Genomic DNA, 21,903 nt, shown 5'->3' on the forward strand with positions numbered 1-21,903 from the left:
CAAACATCCTTTTATATCTGTTTGAGTAGCTTCCCTTCGACAGACATGCGAGGAAACTAGTGGGAAGTCAAGAATGAACGTAAGATCACAGATCAAGAAGTGTTGTGCGGCCATTTCGATTGCGTCTGATTCTTCATGACCCCATTTGGGGTTTTCTTGGCAGAGATACTGGAGTGGTTCACCATTTCCTTCTCCAGCTCATTTTGCAGATGAGGAAACTGAGGCAAATAGGGTTAAATGACTTGCCCAGGGTCACACAGTTACTAAGTATCTGAGGCCAGATTTGAACACAGGTCTTCCTGGATAGATATTTGGAGAAGACTTTCTCCCAGGAGACTAATACCACCATACCACCACCTCAATTCTCAGGAGCTCCTCAGACCTTATGGATCAGCCCTGAGCTGTTTCTACCAGGGCTGCTCAAAGTTAACTTTTTATAATGTAAGAACTGCCTGATTCTAATATTGTGACCTCAAGGTCTCCATTAGTATCAAAACAAGAACAAACTCAGCCCTAAGGCCGACTGCATTCCATCTTTGTCCTGAAATGTGCTGTTCCCAAAGCCCCAAGGAGATTAGAGGTCAGAGAGCCACACTTTCAGAAAAATCAGCATAGCAGCTAGCTTCAGTCACTTTGTGGTGACTTCCAAAACTGGAAGTGAATCAATCACTAAAACTTCTTTAATCAAGTTCTCAGTTCCCTCCTCTGTTGAAATAACAGTAAGACATGGTACATCTCTTGTCATTTCATTAATTCCATTCAGCATTATCCACACATGGTCATTTCATAGTTTTTCTTTAATAAAAGTATAGCTTACATAAGAAAAGAATTCCTGGATTTGGTTATTGATCTGATAGAGTACAGGATATATAGATTATTATTTCTATGCCTTAAAAAGAGGGGCAATTACATATACCTTAATGAAGCCATACACAATGTAAAACAAGAATGACAAATGGTTTAAGAATTCTCTTTCTTGCAAAATTTCTCCACACCAGACTAATAAATCTTTTACTTCTGACCAAGACCACATAGTCTTAATGAAAATAACTAACATTTTAAGAACAGTAAATAATGGGAACCAAAGTTTATGCTGTAAGAATGTCATACGACCACTAGAGGGCCATATTCATCCATTTATGTATCACCACCTCAATTTTATAAATTATAGAATCAGACTTTAGTACTGTGAGAACCTTAGAGATCACCTAGTACAGCCTCCTCATTTTACAGATCAGATCAGAGACCATAATCACGGACATTAACATAGTACTTCAAGGTTTACAAAGCTCCTCACGTACACTACAAGAAAGACACAGGTACTAAAGGTATTCTATTTTACTGATGAGGAAATTCAAAAAGGTGAAGGCACTTGGCTACGATTAAGCAGCTACTAAATAAATTCTAGAGGCGGAATTCTGAACCTAGCACCTCCTGACTCAGGCTATCAGCATTCTTTCTACCTCACCCCTCTGCTGCTTCCTCTAATCTAGCCCCTTCGTTTTACAAAAGAGGACACTCAGATTTTCCAAACCAAAAATGTTAAGTGATTAATTCACTACTATTACAATATTAGTTCCATGGTGCCAGGACTAATCTTTTGTAAATTCTCTCCCACACAAATTCCTACAAAAATTGAATTAAACCAGTTTAACTGAATTGACACAGCCAGGCCCAGAACTGAAGCTGGCCAATTGCCAAGTCCACGCACCTTAAGACATAGTCTACTTTTACACCTTACACACAGTAGGCAACATTTTGCTGAACTGAACTGTCTAACTTTCTCCCAAAAACATTTCCTCAAACTATTGTTATAGGAAATGGAGCATTTCTGTAAACCTGGGACACTTTAAAAAAAAAAACATTGAAAACCTTTACTAGGAAGCAAATTGGCCAACTTCCTGGAGAGAAGAGCACTTGTTCTATTATATGACCTTCATCTAATAGGGAAACCAAGTCCCAAACAAGGAATTTGGATCAAAAGTACAGTTAAGTCAAAACAGAAGACTCACCCAAGATCAGATGTCTTAAAACTTACTAGTTACACTACCATGAACAAGACACTTCACCTCTATTTCCTCACCTGCAAAATGGGAATAACACTTATTTGTGCTTTGAGGTTGTGGGGAAAGCACTTTGCAAACCATAAAGTCCTTTATAAATGTTTGCTAGTAAATTTCTCTTCAACCAAAAGTTTGTCAGAAAAAATATTACAGCTTGTATTCCCTCCTAAAGCAGATTGCATTTAATCAAATTTTAAAATTCAGGCTGTAAGTTTGCCAGAAAATCTCAAACTTGCCAGTAAATTTATTTAGCCTTACAAGAATGTAACCTTCACACATTAAAAAAAAAAGGCAGAAAAAGCCCCTCCAACTACGTACTCTGTTGTCCCTAGAGGTATATAGATTGAACATGGGGGAACAGGGAACACCACACACACACACACACACACACACACACACACACACACACACACACACAGAGTGGTTTTGCAGGCTTCTGCCGCCAGTAATATAGAAAAGCTATACTTTGGATAAAGCCTAGCTGGGCCATTTAAAATGTGTATTATAGATATAAAAATACTTAACATACAAGATTCATGATTAAAAAAAAAAAACTATGAATCCCACTTTACACAGTATTTGTAGCCATGATACCCACTTGTTTTATCCAAAAGCAGCTTAATGGAATACACCAATGATCTAACAATTCCTTGAAGGTCTACTATAGATAGATAGCAGAAGGGAAGCCATGGGAATAACTTACGTAAGATAACAAAAAGTCACTCTTCAAACTTAAAGCGAACCTCAAAAACATCCTTATCCTGAACTCAAAAACTACAACTCAAATAGGTTATTACCTATTTCAGCAGGAAAATTCCCAAACAGCCTCTCACACCAACAAATAAAGAGAATGTTAAAATAAGATTTGGTATAACAACGTTCAAAGCTAGACAATGATGCTGAGATTTATACTTATTTTGAGGACAGAATCCCTGAGTGCTCTTAACTATATACCCTTCTAATAGTCTACTAGGACTCAAATAGATCAGAATTAAGAATTCATGCAACAGAAATAAAAGCTGTGAAAATACAACTATAGAAAAAATATACTATTGTTTGCCCTTGGGGCATTGACATCACCCACTAGGGTGCAAGTTTGATATTTCTATCATAAGCCAAGAGAAAACTTGACCTTAATCCTTGCTGAAATTTTTATTCTAGTAGCAAAGTGATAATTAAATCCAACAGCACTTTTCCTACTCAAACACAAGCTCCAGTTTGCCAAAGCTCCAGAAAATGAAATCACACTTATTTTGATAGCTTGATTAGCTGAAAGACCAAAAAATTTTTCTTCTTCTTCAGAGTACTAACCAATATGTAATTATGACTGAAATCCTAAATAGTATTCAAATAAACAATAAAGTATTACTCAAGAATAGGTTATAAGGGATTACATAATTTGCCCAAGGTATGATGCGCAAAGAAAATATCAATAACAACTTTCAAAACTATGAGAAAAAAAATTAGTGTAGTGGGACGATGTGAAACAGATAAGCTTTCCTGCCAATCTATGGGCAGTTCGAATAGTTTTATTAGAAGCACTCATGAGAAACCAATGGGGACCACTGATTTAAATGAGCATATGTGCATATAAAAATTGTAAAAACTACACCATAAGAACACTTCCCTGAAATTAGTTATTCCATACAAGTATTTCTGTATTTTAAATTTGCCTAACAGTGACATAATTCTCATAAATGATGGATCAGTCTCTAAGCCTATTAATTCAATTTTCTATAGACCTTCAAGCTCACCTTTAACTACTAACAACGGTCTGTGCAACTCAAGGACGTTTCAAATCTTTAAACTCTCAACCAGAATTACATAAGCAGAGTACCCAAATAAAAACTCAAATATTTCAGGCTTTAAGTTGAATGCATTACAGCCACATATTATGGTGTCTGATTTCCAGCCTTCTTATTTCTAACTAACTTATTTCTCAAATTTTCTGACAGTACTATCAGTTGGCAAGTTTCTCTTCACATATACATTTTATTAAGTTACCTACTGACCAAAGTAGTTAAGGAATCAGAATCGCTTTATATAAAGAAGAGAATACAATCATTTAAAAAGTGTTAATGTTCCTATATACAATAGGTATTTATTTGGAAAGAGTCCATTTAACATAGCTCATAAGCACTATGGTACCATAGCACTAGCACAGTTCAAACTGGTAAGTTGAGAACTGATTTTATGCAAACATATTTACGTTTAGGCTGCTAAAGGTTTTTAAAATTCATTCAGTAGGCATCTGACCTTCAAAAATGAAGTCAAGCCATAGTAACAACAACTGTCAATTTTAAAACGAAGAAAAAAGTTAAATTTTCATATTTAAAAACTCCAAATTACAATAAAAGTATTATTGAACATTTATTAAGCACCCACAGAGTGCTGAGCATTGTACAAAATATATAAAAGATTCAGTCCACGCTCTTTTGGAGCAAAACACTCTCATCCTTTGTATCCATTTTGCACGCCGTAGTGACACTGTGGACACACTCTCATAAAGTGACCAGTTTCTTAGAATTGTACTTGCTTTTTAAAAAAAAAAAATCTTCAGATCCACAGCAGAAATAATTCCTTAATTCTGAAGAACTATTCAAAAAGCCAACTGGTGAGGTTTACTTGCCAAAAGTTCCACTTAACGTCCTCTACCTGGTAAGAGAAAAATATAAAGTTAAGATTCACTGGAATAGAATTTTTAGTAATTACAAAATCAAGGTCAAAATCTGCATTAGTACTTATTAATATGTAATGTGGTCTATTGATACACAAAGTCAGTTATTATTTCCTAAGGTATCTGATACTCATAAATATAATATCTGTATGTTACCAACAGTTTACTTACAAGCACCAGCTGCTGTCTGGATTTATATAATTAAATTTGTCTACTACAGATCCTAAGTGGTATATCCTTTTTAAAAATATATTTAAAACACTTATTTTCAACAAAAATGAAGAAAAATGGTTGATATATAATTCAGATGATGTGTAAACTTCTTTTAACTCCCACCTCTGAAACCACCACCTCCTCGTCCTCCTCTGAAGCCTCCACCACCTCTTCCACCTCTAAAACCACCTGGGGAAAAAAAATACGCCAAAAAAAAAAAGTCACAAAATTAGTTTTTTCTATAATAACTATAAACTCTATTACATCATGAGGAAAATACAACTAGTAGGCAGAGGAATGCTAGAGTAATCCCATCAATGGATATCAAGCTAAAGCCTAAAACAAAGTCTTGAACTACAAGCAAAAACTTGTTTTGATTTAGTTTCTTTTTAAGTGAAGAATGTGGTCTGAGAGGTAAGATATGCGTAACAATCAGATATAAATAAGATAATAAAATTATTATGCCAAAGTTTGTGTTTTAAATAAGGGGGAGGGGGGATATTAGTGACAAGATCAAAGCAACCTAGAAAAATTTTTAAATTCCTTGCAAAGGTTAATCCCTAGACTGTAGACCTTGAGCACATCATTAACATATTTCCAGAATGATAAGGAAGACTTCTGGCTAAAATAGACGCTATATGTAAGAAATCAATGGAAGATAAAATTGGTTAAATAGGGTAGGACAAATGTATAAAGGGCCTTGAAGGCCAGTCTGGGAAATTTAAACTATCTGGATGGCAATGGGTAGTGGTAGATGAAAACTATGTTTAAATTTAATCAGGAAGTTGTTCGCAGGGTAGAGTTCAGTGGTAACTGGGAGACAGACAAGCATGACAGGGATATTAATTAGGAGCTACTGAAGAATTCAATCTAAGAACAGGGTGATAAGTTGAATTAGAGTAGTGATGATAATAAAATGTTGGATACAAAACTTATCTGATTACTGGATCTGAGGGGGGGGGGGGGGAATCAAAGATGATGCTCAGTTTTCAATGGAGACTAGTGGTGGCTCTGACAGAAATTGAGAAAGGATACCAATGTGGAGGCTATAAGGGGAGAGTTAAGTTCACTTCCAGGTCTCCAGGTCTGAGGTAGGTAACAATAGGACATTCAAGTAGAAGAGAAGATAAATTGACCTTTAGGAGACAGGAAACTGAAGACTGCATGAGAGGTGAGGAATGAAGATTGCAGTGTTCAGCACAAGTAACAATGAATCAACTCTCCTGTCAGAGTGCAAAATATGGCCAAGGGATAAACTTTAAGGAAGAACTACATTTAAGACAGTAGAAGAAAGGATAGAGTTAACGTATACAAGATACTTAGAGGGAAGAAATTTTCAAAAGGGGTGGGGGGCCTTGAAGTAGCTTAGATATTAACAGTGTGTCAAAATCAGGGCCTGAAAAAAAAGCCCCTGTATTTAGCAAGGTCTCGGGCAAAAAGGAATGGCAGACTGTCCACACCAAAAGGATAAATGTTGCAAAGTATTCCTGTATTTGGAGCTCGAAATATAACGGGGGGGGGGGGGGGGGGGGGGGGGAGCCCATGGGACACTTGTGACTTTATTAGTGTGGGCAGTTCCCTGATAGGGCAACTCTGTGAAGGGATGAAAGCAGTAAGGAGTCAGGGAGGAGAGATGGAAAAAGGAGATAGGGTGATGAGATGAAGATTAATGTCTTTTATGCTGAGGAAAGAACAGCCAAGCAGGGCCTTGCATCCCCACCTCCTCTTGCCAATGTGCTCGGTAAGGAGATTTCATAGACCTTAACTCAGAATTCAAAAAAAAAAAGCCATTTTTTTCTCTTTTCCCTCCCTACTTTGGCTATTATAACCCCTATTAATCGTCCACAATGTTTTCTTCAATGACCGTATGTGGGAACCACACAATTTTCACTTCTTTGCCCTGTCCCAGGCTTGATAACCTTGACTGCCCTCCCCTCTAACCATGACCTGCTCTTGGTCAGTCTTCCAGATCATTCATTCAACCATATTTGTTGAAGATCTGAATCAGTGTAACGCATTATACCAATAACGAGGGGCACAAGGACAATAGTCCCTGCCCATAAACAGATTACAACTAAAAATCTCAACAGTATCCAGTTGTTTTTTTTTAAACCTGTCTTACTTTCATTAAAATTGTTAAATTGCATCAAGAGAGTCCTAGATTCTAGAGAGACAGGGCAGAACAATAAAAAACACAAACCCTAGATCTGTCGAAGTTAGAAGACAGAGCTTCAAATCCCAGTTTTATCAATTACTACCATTGTGTCATCTTAGGCAAGTCATTTAAACCCCACCCCTACTGGTGACCTAGGTCTTTTCTAGTTATTGACCTATAAGCTCATGTTCTCACAGAAACACGCTGATCTTGTTTCAATGAACTAATTGAAGATACAGCACTGCTTTGATAAAAGGCAATCTAAATTAAAAAGGGACCCATTAAAACAGAACCTAATCTGTATTAAGAAATCATATAATGGTAACCCACCCAGTAATTCTTAAATTTAAAATCTGAAAAGCAGTATGAGTGCTACACAAAGAAACCTGACTTAGAAATGTCATTATAGTTTGACAGTAGCAAGAGGAAGGAAGGTCACCTGCTGCTCCTTCCCTAACCTTGCTCTACCTCCTCACCACAACATCATTCTGTTCATCACTCCCCACTCCCACTTTGCTGCCTTGGCACAGATCCCTCCTAATATAGTGAAATTCATCCATATACACATATAAAAGGGGGGATTGGGGTGGGCAGGGTGGAGAAAGAGAGATAATCGTTTGTACAGTTGTATACATAAAACCACTGAGCAGCACCAAGAAATGGGTCTTCTCCATCTCAACTTCGCAGGTCTCCTGATAACTACTATAGCAGGGGCAATCTATGGCTCGGGTGCAGAAGTATTAGCCTCCTACCCCAGGCCCTCAGGCGAGGAGCAACTCTACCACTCCAACCACCGGGCTAAAGGACAGAGGCATTATTAGTTCATAGCTAAAACAATTTTATTTGTTGAAGAAAATTTGCTATCTTCCAAAAACATTGAGACTTAAAGGTAGATTTCAGGTACTACTGAAAATTTCAGGTACTCACTAGTCAAGGTTGACATGTGATTTTCATCTTACACAATGAATTCAGAATCTAACCCTTAGAGAACAAATGTGTGCTTTCAATATACTTTTCCTCTGAAATCTAGATAAATCTTATTTCAGTCCTTTATTTTACCCAAACACCCCACTACTTAACTGGATAGAGGGAAATCTAGTTTTCTATACTACTTGTAGAGATGACTCAAGCTACATTCCTGTAAATAAAAGTGAAATTCAATACTTTTTCAATAGAAACATCATGACCGTTAAGGGTTAAGTTCATTCTTGAGGGCTTGTCTGAGAAAACAACTATCACCTATAACTTTGTTTCTGTGGTAAAAGGTTGAGTTTCAAACAGCTGCCTTACATTCTGAACACTTACAAACTAGACGCTGAAAGGAATAGTTATTTGAACAGTCCCTAAGAATTGTGAAAACAAACATGTTTTAAAGAGTAAAAACCTCAAAGTTCTTTTAAAAAAAAGTTCTATAGACCTCATGAATTTTTTAAAGCACTGGCAAAACTTCAAAGTCTAGAAAGACATTTTATACGGAGACAACTAGAACTATGTATTTTACAACTTGTGTAAAGCGTTAAAAACTAGAAATAGTTATGCATATTTCCCACATTTAAAAAATCTTTAGTAATAATTCAAGAGCTAGCTACATTGAAAGAGAATAAATTAATGGCCTATGTGACCTTATAACAGCTTCAGAGTGGAAAAACAGTGTAAATCAAACCAAAAATTTTTTAGGAGAAAGTAGTAGTGGGCAAAAGGAAAATCACATTTACTATTCTCCTTTAAAAGGCTAAAATGTTACATCATTACTGAACAAGTAACCAAAATTACATGGACACTAATCCATTTGAAAATTAATTTGTCTAATTAATGGCAGTTTCAGATACACAATTTAAGTAGTAGTAAAATTTATTAAAAAGGTTTTTTCCCCAATTTGAGAAAATGGATGTGACGAAAGTAGAAATTTCTTTGCCATTATAATTACTCTAGATTTACAGGGGTGAGGAACTCTCATCCTCAAGTCACATGTGGCCCCCGAGATCCTCAAGTGTCACCCTTTGACTGAATCCAAACTCCACAGAACAAATCCCCTTAACAAAAGGATTTGTTCAGAAAAACTTAAGACTCAGTTAAAAGGCCACACCGAGGACCTAGAAAGCCACATGTGGCGAGTTCCCCAACCCTGCTCTAGAATTTTGCTAAATACGTATTTGAATAGAGAAGGTGAATATTACAACAGGCCCTAAGCCTATCCATCCAGTTTTTAAATACATAACTTTCCCCCCATTTCTAAAGGTTTCCCACCCCCCCCTTCAAAGACAAGCACTCCTGTGAGTGCTGTTACGATAAGTAACTTACCACCTCTGCCTCCTCTTCCTCCTCCTCTTCCACCACCTCCTCTTCCTCCTCCTCTGCCACCTCCTCTTGCAGGTGCTTTTTCACCTGGTGGCCGAGGTAAGAATCTTTGCAGGGGCAGCAGTTTATATGGGTCAATATAAAACTGAGGATGTAAGGAAAAGTATAATATGAGAATACATACATCGATCATTGCCTAACAACAATTACTTTAGCATTCCCTCATTTGTATTTACTAAGATATCTAAAAACACCCTTTCAAGATGTCATCAAGACGAGAATGCCTAAAAAAAAAAAACATTGAAAACTTTAGTTTTAATTTCTACCTTTAAGTGGAATGAATCCTCCCCAACTCACCAAGAGTGCCAGAAGGACAAATAGACTGAAACTCAAAATACAAGGATGCTAGCCATTTAAAACTTTAACGAAATCAAAAAATATTTAGAGTATACCAGTGTTAAGAGCTAAAGGATAACTAGTTATGAAATCTTACCTTGATTATGGATTATGGAAGCTAAAAATTCCAATACAATAAACCTCACCCTAAAGGTAACTTTTTCTTGCAAGAACCAGTAAAATTTAGAAATCTTACCGATAGGAAAAGATTTTACTTTGAAGACATTAATAATAGGCTCTTAACTGTGAATTATGGAAATAAATGTATTCTGAGACAAGTAGCTTCAGCATATATGAGCAAAAAAAATTACTGGAATTCAAAACTTATGTTAACAGTAATTTTAGAACAGTATTTTGCTGTCTTACAGTACTGAAATTTAACTTATTTTCTAAGCAAATCATGGACAAGACCATAAAAACAGGGGGGCAGCTAGGTGGCACAGTGAGTAGAGCACCAGCCCTGGAGTCAGAAGGACCTGAGTTCAAATTCAGCCCCAGACACTCGACCCATGTACTAGCTGTGTGACCTTGGGCAAGTCACTTAACCCCAACTGCACTGCCCCCCAAAAAAACAAAACACTAAAAACATTGCACTATACATAAATACTGACCAATTACCTAATTCTGAAAACATAAAATTCTGTCTATATTGATATTTACTTACACACACACACATCAGGGTTTTAAAAAGTACATTAATGTATCTGAAATACTATATAATTCTAAAAACTTTACCTATTACTTAAATTTTAAAGAACTATTTCACTAATGCTTTCTAAATTAGGGGTCTTTCAAAGCAGCAATTTGAAATGACAACTCCTATAGGATAGGAAGGAGCAAAATAAGTTAGCCTTTCACAACATGAGTATTGTGGAAGGGTTTTACATAATGATACGCATGTGGCCTATGTTGAATTGCTTGCCTTCTTAGGGAGGGTGGGTGGGGAGGGAAGATGGAAGAGAATTTGGAACTCGAAGTTTTAAAAACAGATGTTCAAAAACAAAAAAAAAAAACGTTTTTGCATGCAACTAGGAAATAAGATATACAGGCAATGGGGCATAGAAATTTATCTTGCCCTACAAGAAAAGAAGGGAAAAGGGGATGGGGGCGGGGGAGTGGGGTGACAGAAGAGAGGGCTGACTGGGAAATGGGGCAACCAGAATATATGCCATCTTGGAGTGGGGGGGGGAGGGTAGCAATGGGGAGAAAATGTGTAATTCAAACTTGTGATAATCAATGCTAAAAACTAAAAATGTTAAATAAATTAAACTTAAATATTTACAGGAAAGAAAAGACAACTCTTTTCAAAGCAGAATGCAGGTGATTTATTAAAAAAAAAATCTATGCTTGCTTAGTCAGATTTTGAGTGATCGGTGAGACTTACCTTTTGTAATTTTTTAAAAGAAGAGGCCTTCATGTTTTCTGACAGTTTAACTGAAAAATACTGTTAAGTTGGATTAAGGAACAACAAGAGTACAGTACCTAACCAAGCAAGTATTTATTCCTCCAGAAATACTGTGCCATTCCAACAAATGAAAAATTAAGGTATATGGAAAAGGACATTATATTAAGCAGGTGACAGAAGTCTCCAACTCTCCTAGACTATCCTCTATAGCAAAATTCTACTCCTGGCACCACCTAATAATTCAAAACCCATAGTGCTGTAACATTATCAGACCTTGTTTTTTGAAGTGAGAAATTTCCATTACCAAGACAATCATATTTCAACATCTTATAAGTGTAGCCCACATATCTTAAGTAAGTTCTTACCAGCAAGGTCTAACAATAAATAAAAACTCTTACTTTGTTTCAAAGAAAAAAACATCTTTTTCATCCTCCCTTGAATACTCCCACTTTGTTCCTAGCCCCAAGTTGTTAGATTTTATATCAGACTAGATTGAATTTGAAATACAGTTAATATTGCTAATGCTATCCATTGCTAAGGATGGAGAAATGATACATCACTGGGTTTTATGGGAGAAAAAAAGGATACGAAATCCCTAAGCTGTCCAAATATCTCATCTACTTTACCAATCTGTTCTTTGTTTTCTAAATAAACTGGAGCATTGAAATAAGGCACTTTATTTTCATGTGTTATGCATTTGCAAACAATGTCATCTTCACAGGGATGCAAGAACTCTCCTAACACTGTAATAGGAAAAGAAAACGTTATGAACATTAAAAGAAAACATATATGAAACATTAGTTCAATCAAACTATTGCTGAAAAAAATTCATTAAGCTTTCTGATTCTATATTACTCAGTCTCTTCATACTCCTAATTCTATTTCCTGCCACCTGGACTCCCCCAATTTAATGTGTTCTCCAAAGCCCCCAATCTCTCCTATGTCCTCTGTCATGTCTTTCTTCCACTCTAATGATCATCACCCTCTTATGTCAACATTCAGTAAAACTATGTTATCAAGGCAAGCATCTAATAAGTGCCAACTCATCAAAATGTCCATTTCAAAACTGAACTCATTCTGTCCCCCCAAACCAAATATCCTCATTACCATCCTCCTAGAGGCTCAATTATCTAGGTTAACCTTTCTCTTCCATTAATGGAATGTAACTCATCCACTTCTTAGCCTTCTTATCAATTTCACATACAATTAACTGTGCCTTCATCTCCATTTCCATTTCTATCATAGAGATCCAGGTCTTTAACATGTTCAGCTTGAATACAGCAACATTCTTTAGATCCTCTTTAAGATTCCAGTCATTGATCCCTCCAATTCCCCACCCCCCATAAAGTTTTTTATTATCATTCCATTGTAGTGAACTATTAATTCTTACATCATGCAGGAAGCCTCGAGGACCTCCACAATTTGGCCTCATCTTACCTATCCCACTAAAACTGCCCACTATGCTCCCTATCTCCCCCCACTTCATTCGGCTGTCACTCATCTTCCTAAGTCTAAATGTTCCTCACCATCATTCCCTCGCATTTAATCAAACCCAGGGGCTCCCCTCTCATCTCCAGAAACAAACATACAATTCTCTGTTTTGCCATTTAATCCCCTTCCTAGTTCTCAAGTCTTCCTGGCTTCTTTACTGGTCCTCACCTCGACCTTCCATGTCACCTCCGGGCATTTTCACTGCCTGTCTGTCCCTCATTCTCCGGCCGCTCACCCTGCCGGCTCCCTTCAAGTCTCGGCTAAAATGAGAAACCTGCCCCGCTCCCCACCCCCCCATTTACCTTGTTGGTACACAGCTGTTTGCCTGCGGTCTCTCCCACTCAACTGGGGCCCCCAAATTTGCCTTCTCTGATATCTCTATCATCTGTGCCTGGCACATAGTAACTGCTTAAAAACGTTTAATAACTATATCTTATCATGGCAAAATTCAGGGTCCAGTCAGTTACTCTTCCCCAGAAATGCTTCCTTCTCCCCCAAATTCCAAGTTCTGGAGACCTAGCCAACTTCGGCTTTGACAAAGATAACAAATCCGCCCTGGTCCTGCACTTTCTGCCACTCTTTGCTGTAGTTCGGGTCGATCCCACCCCCCACGGGGACAGGGGGAGGACGCTCCTCTCCCCGAGCCGCCACCCCCAGGACAGGCGGACACGTGCGGCTGGGGCGCGCGCACCTCCACGCACGCCCCTCCACGCACGCCCGTGGGTGTGACCTACCGACCACGTTTTCTGGGGGACCCTCGTTGTAGCCCCCCTTCTGGAAGCCTCCGCGGCCGCCCCCTCCTCGGCCGAAACCTCCACGGCCGAAGCCGCCGCGGTCCCCGCCTCGCCCTCCTCGGCCGCCGCCGCGGTCCCCGCCTCGCCCTCCTCCTCCTCGGTAGTTGCCGCCGCCCCGGCCGAAACCGCCGCCGCCCCGGCCGAAGCCCCCGCCGCGGCCTCCTCCGCGGCCGCCGCCTCGAAAGGACATGCTTTCCTCCTACCTGCGGAGAAAACGAGGCTCAGCGCCGCGGGGGTCTTTGCAAGGTGGGGATGCCCAGCGCCCTCCCCAGGGAGTGGAGGGGACGCTCACCCCAAACCGGCTTCGCCCGCCCCGCTCCCCTTTCTCACCTCCGCTCTGTCTCCCTCATGCGTACGGAATCCCCGGCTCCTCGAGCGCCCTCACGCTTCACCCACCGGCGCCTCGTGCTCCCCGTTCCGAAGGCGCGCGCGCAGGCGCGCGTACGCACACCGCCGCGCCTGCGCGTGGACTCGTCCCCACCCCTCACCCAGAACTCCCTTGCGCCCCGCCCTCCTTGTCTGCGCCTCAACAAATCGATTGCCCTCCCTCCTCCACCCTCCCTCAACCGCTGCCGCCGCCGAGACAAAAATACTCCGAGGGAGGAGAAAGGACCAGAGTTTGACCAACTGAGTCACTGGGAAAGAACCAAGAGACCCGGAGAAGGGGAAAGGCGCCACCAGGAGGGAGCCATGATTGCCTTTTCAGCGCAGGCTGCGTACTAAGGAGCCCGGATGACGTATGATGCGCGCGACCGTTTTACGACGCGGAAGTCGGAGATGATTAACGGCAGGCGCCGGAAATAAGACGCCCGGGGGCGGGGCTGGGAAGTGCAACGTCAGCCAGTTCAGCCCTCCGCTGACCTAGTTACTTCTCCGCACTTCCTGCTTTTGAGCTTTGGGAACCGGTCCTGCCTTCTTCCTTCGTCTGCCACGCCTTTGCTGCAGCTGAGTACAATCTGTCCTGACCTCCAGCCTGAAATCTCCAGCGGCTTATTGGACATCTTGAACCGGATATCCTGTAGACTTCTTAAAACTCACCACGTCCAAAACTGAACTAATTTGTACCGCCCCCAACCGTCAGTGTCTTCCTTTTCCTATTACTGTAGGCAGCATTATCCGAATGCCATAAACTCCCAGTCTGTCATCCTTGATTCCTTACACACACACGTATCCAAACAATTGCCAAGTCCTGTTGATTCTACTTATTAATATGTGGCAGGTACTATGCTAAGTGCTGGGGATACAAAGAAACGGAAAAAAATCGTGCTCTCATAGAGCTCATGGTACAATGTGGGAGACAACATTCAAACTATTGTATGCAATTTATACACGGGATAAATTGTAGCCAGGCAGCAGAAGGAAAGTGTTAATATTAAAGGGGATAAGAAAAGTGCTTAATAAGTGGATGTAGATTGATTGAAAAAATCTCTCTTGGTATTTTATAGGATTATTTGATTTAGGGAATTGATGGAGGCCGTCATCCAATGTGTGTTATTTCAGGAGACCCTATTTATTATAAGTAGTGTGGGAGAAGAGAAAACCTGATACTGGCTAAATTGTCCAGCTTCTTATTTTACAAGTAAGAAAATGAGGACCAGGAAGCCAAGTGGCTTGTCCATGGTTATTTGAGTACTAAGTAGCCTGAACCTCCAGCTCTAATTTAATACTTCCAAAAGTAAAGGATCTCAGCTTTGGAAAAGCTACAAGTCATTTTTTACAAGCTGTATCTTCTACAACGTCTCTGGCAAGTGGTCATCCAGCCTCCATTGGACAACCTATAGGAATCACCCTACAAGTTGGTAGTCCCTGCTCTCTATTCTCCTGTCCCTGCCAAAGCCTCTTCAACAATCTTGGGTCGCAGGTACTATTTGAGTCCCTTGTGACTGCCACTTTGCAGTTAATCCTCATGTCCTCCCTCTGTGTACCCTCCCAACTTCTACAATTCTCTTTAAGGGTGTCAAACTGGTTGTTCAGTTCAGCAGAGGGTCATTGTCTCTAGTGAGAGCTGGCATGCCCCAAGAGCAACAGATTGGAGGTGGGGAGGAGGGAGAGAGAAGTATTGGTAAAATTACTCCATCAGTAGCCACCACAAAGGGGAGAGCATTTGATTATCCAGTCTTGTCCGTTCCAGGCTCCAGATCCTCTAGGCTAAACCCATGGCCACTGCCCAGGAATCAATGTATAGATGAAAATCTTACACGCCTAGTCCCTTGGGGCACTGTCACATCAGCCATGTGCCATGCTTGGGCACTCACGTGATAGGAGGTGCCTGCCTTGGGTCTTGCACCAGCCCTGCACCAACCAATAGGACAAATGAGGATGCTCAGCCTTTTGCAAAGTAATTATGTGTTCTTAGAATTGATTTCCCACTTCTCTTCCCTCCTATTAGTGATTTTCCTCTGGTTGATCCACTGTAAGCCACCAGGTGCCATTTGTCTTTACCATCTACACTGGGTTTAGCATTGGAGATACAAAAATGAAAGACTCTGGCCTCAAGGATCTTATAATCTAGTCTATTATAGAAAAGCACACTACTATAATGTAAATTATAAGCACTTGAGAAGTCAAAATAGAGTGCTATGAGAATTTCAAGACCTTGAGAAAAGAAAGATTTGTCCAATCTTGTCTACTCTGACAAAAAAGAAACTGAAGTAGAGCTCTGAGCCAATAGCGCTTTATTAAAGGGTCCATGTCTCCCTCTAATGAAGTAGACCTCACATCTTCCTCATGATCTGAGATGCCCCCTCCCCTTAAATTCTTAGTTTTATAGTGCTTGCTATCCCAATGATACAGAAGAGGCAAAGTAAAACACATAGTCTCATTGATTGATGGACTTCTATCTTGACCTTCCAGGAGGACCTTCAGCTAATGCTTGCTATAGATTAGCTGGTAGAGGATATCCAAATATGGGCTTACATTGGCCCCAGGTTGGGCAATAGATTAGAGAAGAGATTCATAGGCAGCTCATACAACATGAAGATTGGTCAAATACTCATGGGACCTGTTGGCCAAGAGCCACAGAGCCATTTCCCTAGCAAAGGATAACAAGGGTGGAGGTACAATCAAAAATAGCTGGGGCATTTTCCATGCCATTGAGTCACCTTCCACCATATTGAGCATGGTCATTTACTCATCCAGCAGTGATTAAACAAGTGGATTCACTAGATTTACTAATTGTATATCAGCAGACAAGTACAACAGTGATAATCACTGCTCCTGTGGGATCAAACTGAGCTGAATAATACTAACCAGAGGTCTAAATTAATCATTTCCTACACTTTTAACTGAAAGGTTTCAGAGACATATTACCTAAGTTGGGCCTGGATAGAAAAGAAGGATTTTGACAGGCGGGGATGTTGGGAGAAGACTAACACCATCGTGAAGAACAGCATACACAAAGGAATGGAGGTGAGAAATGGTAAGACAAGGCTAGGCTGTATTGAGTAATTTCGTTTGGCTAGTCGCTAGACCATAGACTACATGAAGGGAAATAAATGCAAATCTCATTGACACAGCACTCTGAGATTTGCAAGTATTTTCCCCACAACAACCTTGTGAGGAATGCCTGTATTAAGATAAGCATTTTACCAATGAGTACACTCAAACTGGTTAAATGGCTTGATAAGTGTCTGTGGTAGGACTTGAGTGACGATGTCCTTGTGACTCCAAGAATCACACTCTTAAAAATGAGAGTAAGATGCATCTGGAAAAATAGGTTGATGCCAAATTGTGAAAGACCATGAATGCCAGGCATTATATTTGGTAAAGAGTGGGGAGCCAATAAAGACTCTTCAGAAAGGCCATCTAGCACATATTTGACCAAGGCCACAGGGGCTCGTAATTTATGCTGATCCCTGTCCTTGTCTTCCAGGTTTGTCCTGCATTTGTTGCCCAGGGTTTTCCTGTCTTCTCAGTAAAGGAACTGGGCTCAGTTCTGAAATAAATGATTATTTTTCCACTATATTACTAACCAGTTATTAAATTAGGACTGAGGTTTTTCCTTTTTCTTTCCATTTTTTTTGGAGGGGGGAAGGCAGGGCAATTGGGGTTAAGTGACTTGCCCGAGGTCACACCACTAGTAAGTGTGTCAATTGTCTGAGGCTCGATTTGAACTCAGGTCCTTCTGATTCCAGGGCTGGTGCTCTACTCACTGCACTGCTTAGCTGCCCCAAGGTTTTTCCTTTCTATTTCATTATTCAGAGACCAGCCCTTGTAAATCATTCAGTCAGTCTCTGAAGGATGTTGCTGATGGATGAGAGCCCAAATCCTTGGATGTATGCTCTTTGATCTTGGGCAGGACCCCACCCAACCAGAAGACCTTACAAACAGAATCTAATTAGGTGAATTCTTGCCATTATGAAATAAGCTCCTGTTCTTGGAGCCCTCCATTAGAACTTAGGGTGACCCAGCTTATGAAGGGGAAAACCAACTAGAGTGGTGGAGATGGGTAGAGATGGATTCATTTGTCCAGATTGCTGGAGGCAGCTGAGTCTCATGATGAAGTCAGTTCTCAACAGAAGGAGCAGAAGACCTGTCCCCTGGTTAGTGGTCACCAATCAGAGTTCACCTGTCAGGGCAATCCTTTTTCCAAAGTCATTTAAGTATTCAACAATCTCTATGCTTTTGTCTTTAGTTACCAAAACCACTGATCATCAATGTATTGATTATTTGTTAGCCTAATTAATAAATTGATTTTTAGTTACCCAGAAATTCAGGCTTTTTACTCATCACAGTGCTTCATTCCACCACTGCTCCACCCAAGATTTCCTATGGAAGTTGTGAATATAGAGTTGCTAATAACAGAAATAGAAATGGATCCAATCTTTAGGGTTTCTTCAGAAAGGTTGGGGGAGGTCAAACAAAAGAGACACACTGTACAAGCATGTGTACAAGGGTGTGAAACAGGGAGTTCCAGCAAAGGGTAAAGAATCATGGAGTGGTTTTAGAACAGAATCTGATCAATTATCACTACTCGAACCATCAGGTAGCAGGAAATATTCAAGGCTGCTAATTAGCCATTTCACCTCCCCGGAACACAAAGATTGGTTAAACGCTAAGCAGGATCGTTGACATCCCTTACCAAGAATGTGCTCCCACTGCTGCAGCCCCTCAAGAGTGCTCTGGTAGCTGCTGTTGCTTCTCCAAAGCACTTTCAGGATTTTTTGATGCTCATACAAGGTTGGTCTTAAAGGAAAGAAACCTAAAAGGGAGGCAAAGGCAGTCAAGGGTGCTGGTACAAACCAGACTGAGTTTGAATCCACATTCCATGTAGGGACCAACAGCCCCCCCCAATACCATTTTGACAGGATAGAGAAGGCCCTTCTCCACCCCAGGCTGAATTCAATATTTTACTGCCTACAGCGTGGGAGCCAGGAGCTCCCTCTTCTTCTATCTTGCGTGTCATCAGCTTTTTCCCAGCTCAGTAACCAACCAGGGAGGGGGATTCAACCCAGCAATGAGTCATACATACATAGGCAGAATCAGGAAAGTTCCTACCCTGTTCCCTGAGGGCAGAAAGAGAATAGCTGCATCTACTCTGAGAGAAGGGTAAGGGGATTCCATGCACTTTACTGGCGTGCCCTAAAAAAGAAACCACCAGAGGTCACTAGAGATATAATATGGTCAAACCTGTGCATCAGAAAGCTTATTCTGCTCGTGATGGGAAGGATGGATTGGAGAAAGGACAAACTAGAGCCAGGCAAATCTGTTAGAAAGCTAAATTTTAGCTTCAGCTTTGAGTGAAAGAAAGTGAGGGCCTGAATGAGGGTGGTAACTTTGTAAATGGAAAGAAAGGTGGAAGAGGTATTCCAGGGGAAAAATGTACTAGACTTGGCAACTGAGTAGAGGTGAGGGAAGAAGATGAAGGGAAGAGGGGAAAGTCCAGATGCCTTTGCTTTTGAAATCACCTAGACTATATTTGCTACTCCGATAAAAAAGATAGCAAAGAATACTCGGGAAGCAGAAGACTGATACAAGAGATATTTGAGCTTAAATTACAGTGAATACCAGCACTACACCTAGCTAGGATAATAGAAAATAATCATTTTTTAAGTTTTCCAGTGATTAATATTGTGTCCACACTTCATCTCTTCTAGTATATGCATTAAAGTTAGATATAGCTAGGTAGATGATAGATGGAGAGATAGAGATAGATACATGAGATAGAGAAATAAAGATAGGTAGATAGAAGTAGAGATAAAGAGGGATAAATGGATAGATGATGGAGCAAGATGCTCAACAGCTAGAGAGAAGTGACAGGTTAGCTAAAGATAGTTGATAGAGATAGAAGTAAAAAGATGGACAGATGATAGTGGTAGATGATAAATGATCTAGAGATAAGATATAGATGATGTAGAGGCAGATAATATAGATTATCATGTGTCTATATGTATATAATAAAAGTAAACAAGTTTTATATGCTATTATAAATTAATTTTTCAAATTAAAGCAATGGTAGGTTTTCATAATTAATTACCTCATTCATCTCTATTGTCATGGTTAAGAGACTTGAATTCTGGTTCCTTCTGACTCTAGTATACCAGAATTTTTAAATTGGAAGTGACTCGCTTCGTGAAACATGAAACCTGACATGCTTTGCTTGAACACCTAAGGTGATATGACATCACTACCTTATAGGACATCCCATTCTATTTTTGGACAGTTCTAATTATCAGGAAGTTCTTCATTACATAGGTTAGAAGACCTTTCTCCCTGCAAATTCTACCTGGGTTGTTGTGAGGGTCAAATAAGATAATGTCTATAAAGCACTTCTAACTATCAAGAGCTACATTGATGTAAGGTATATAACTGAGCAGAGATAACCCTGGTTTCTCAAAAGCTATGCCAGTAGGATGCAAATTCCGGCAAGTCTTGCCAAGACTTAAAGTATGTGACCAATGATAAGGTTTTTACTGCGATCTTATTTTGTATATTCTTTAACATAATAAGCTTACTTTTCTTCACTTGCTTCTTCTCTGGGTCCTTATGCTCATTAAAACTACTATTAATTTCATATTATCAGGTAAACCATGGAAAGATAAGCATGAAAACAGGAAATGCCTCCAGGTGGATATATGAAAAAAAAACCTGGCTTAAACTTAATTTCAACTCAGTCTTCATTATTTGCTGAAATATTGTTCTGTAAGAGGGTAGAAAAAATAAGCTGCTTTTGTTAGGAAATGCAGTTCCTCTTGGTTACCAGCCTCACTGTTTACTTGGAAGCCTTTTTTTGGTTTCATTTACGGTAAAGCTTATCAGGTAGCAACCAAACTATTTGAGAGTTCAAAAGTACACAGCTCTTATGTACGTTTTTCTCTTTTCAAATATTTTTACAGAGGTTAAAAATTAAAAACTCAGAGAAGATTCAAGTTGGAAAAGAATCCTGGACACAAAGACCATCCTACTCAACAACATGAAGCTAATTCATTGTCTTCTCTTACTTTTGTGTGTTGGCTTAAGTTTTTGTAAGGTAAGTTACTTTATTGTTTCTGAAAATGTTTTCTTTTAAATAGATATATACAAGCCAAATTTTTTGAATACTAGCAACAAGTCTTTGGATTTTAGAATGCTCAACTAACAATACTTTGGTGTAAATATTAGGTAATTCAAAGGCCTGGAAGCAGAATCTTAATATGCATTTTAATAAATAACATTGTAAACTATATTGGCCTATGTAAATGTAATTTATTACTATTATTAATTTCAGTCATCAAATTTTACTATGTTTTAGGGATATAAGGATCATCAAAATATTTTAAAGGATTTAGATAGAAATTACAATTGCCGTTGTTATAGCTTGTATGTAGTAAATTAAGACAAATTATATTGATGCAAACTTACAGACCATGCACATCAATTATTATTCATTTTCATTAATTATTTAATGGACTTAATTCTCAAATATTAATTATCTATTACGTTTTGGGCATTATAGGGGACACAAAGTTTAAGGCATGGTTCCTACACATGCAGCTTCCAAATTGATATCCCTAAAGCAGTAGTAGATAGCTGCTCTTGACACCAGAAAGAGCTAGGTTCAGCTCCCACCTCTGATACATACTGGTTGAGTGATGTTGAAGAAATAAATTAACCTTTCAATATTCTAGGCAACTCCAGGGTTATAAATTTCAGAGAAGGTGGTAATCTGCATTGATAAGAGTGAGTTTTTTCACCAGGACTTCCCTATGCCCATGCTATTACAGTCTCTCTCTTTATCCGTAAAAATTCTGACCATGTCACTGCCTCCAGAATAACACACCTATCCCTCCTTTTGGCAGTTGTAAACCTGATTTCAGCCTAATTTGCCAAATAAGAACTTGGTATAATTTATTTTATCTTATTTCACCTTCAGTAGCCACCAGATTTTCTTTTTTTTAAAATTTATTTAATATATTTAGTTTTCAGCATTGATT

At 39.5% G+C, this 21,903-nt stretch overlaps 2 protein-coding genes across 3 annotated transcripts in view; one reads left to right on the top strand and one right to left on the bottom strand.

The window, feature by feature from the left end:
• Window positions 1-786: 786 nt before the first annotated feature.
• Window positions 787-13,946, bottom strand: GAR1 (GAR1 ribonucleoprotein). The gene is made up of 7 exons (XM_036764088.1): window positions 13,823-13,946; window positions 13,433-13,695; window positions 11,796-11,950; window positions 11,187-11,246; window positions 9,410-9,551; window positions 5,077-5,142; window positions 787-4,718 (listed from the first exon to the last, which is right to left on the bottom strand). The coding sequence occupies exons 2-7, from the start codon at window positions 13,680-13,682 to the stop codon at window positions 4,705-4,707; spliced, it is 687 nt and encodes a 228-aa protein (XP_036619983.1). The 5' UTR covers window positions 13,683-13,695; window positions 13,823-13,946; the 3' UTR covers window positions 787-4,704.
• A 6,885-nt stretch (window positions 13,947-20,831) lies between these two features.
• The window catches only part of CFI (complement factor I), a 42,056-nt gene continuing 40,984 nt past the window's right edge, over window positions 20,832-21,903 (top strand). For both annotated transcript variants that reach the window (XM_036764700.1, XM_036764701.1), the window contains exon 1: window positions 20,832-20,960. In XM_036764700.1, coding sequence (XP_036620595.1) covers window positions 20,904-20,960 — 57 coding nt within the window. In that variant the 5' untranslated portion in view covers window positions 20,832-20,903. The remainder of the gene's footprint in view (window positions 20,961-21,903) is intronic.

This window comes from Trichosurus vulpecula, chromosome 6, assembly GCF_011100635.1.
Source record: "Trichosurus vulpecula isolate mTriVul1 chromosome 6, mTriVul1.pri, whole genome shotgun sequence".
NCBI classification, from domain to species: Eukaryota; Metazoa; Chordata; class Mammalia; order Diprotodontia; family Phalangeridae; genus Trichosurus; species Trichosurus vulpecula.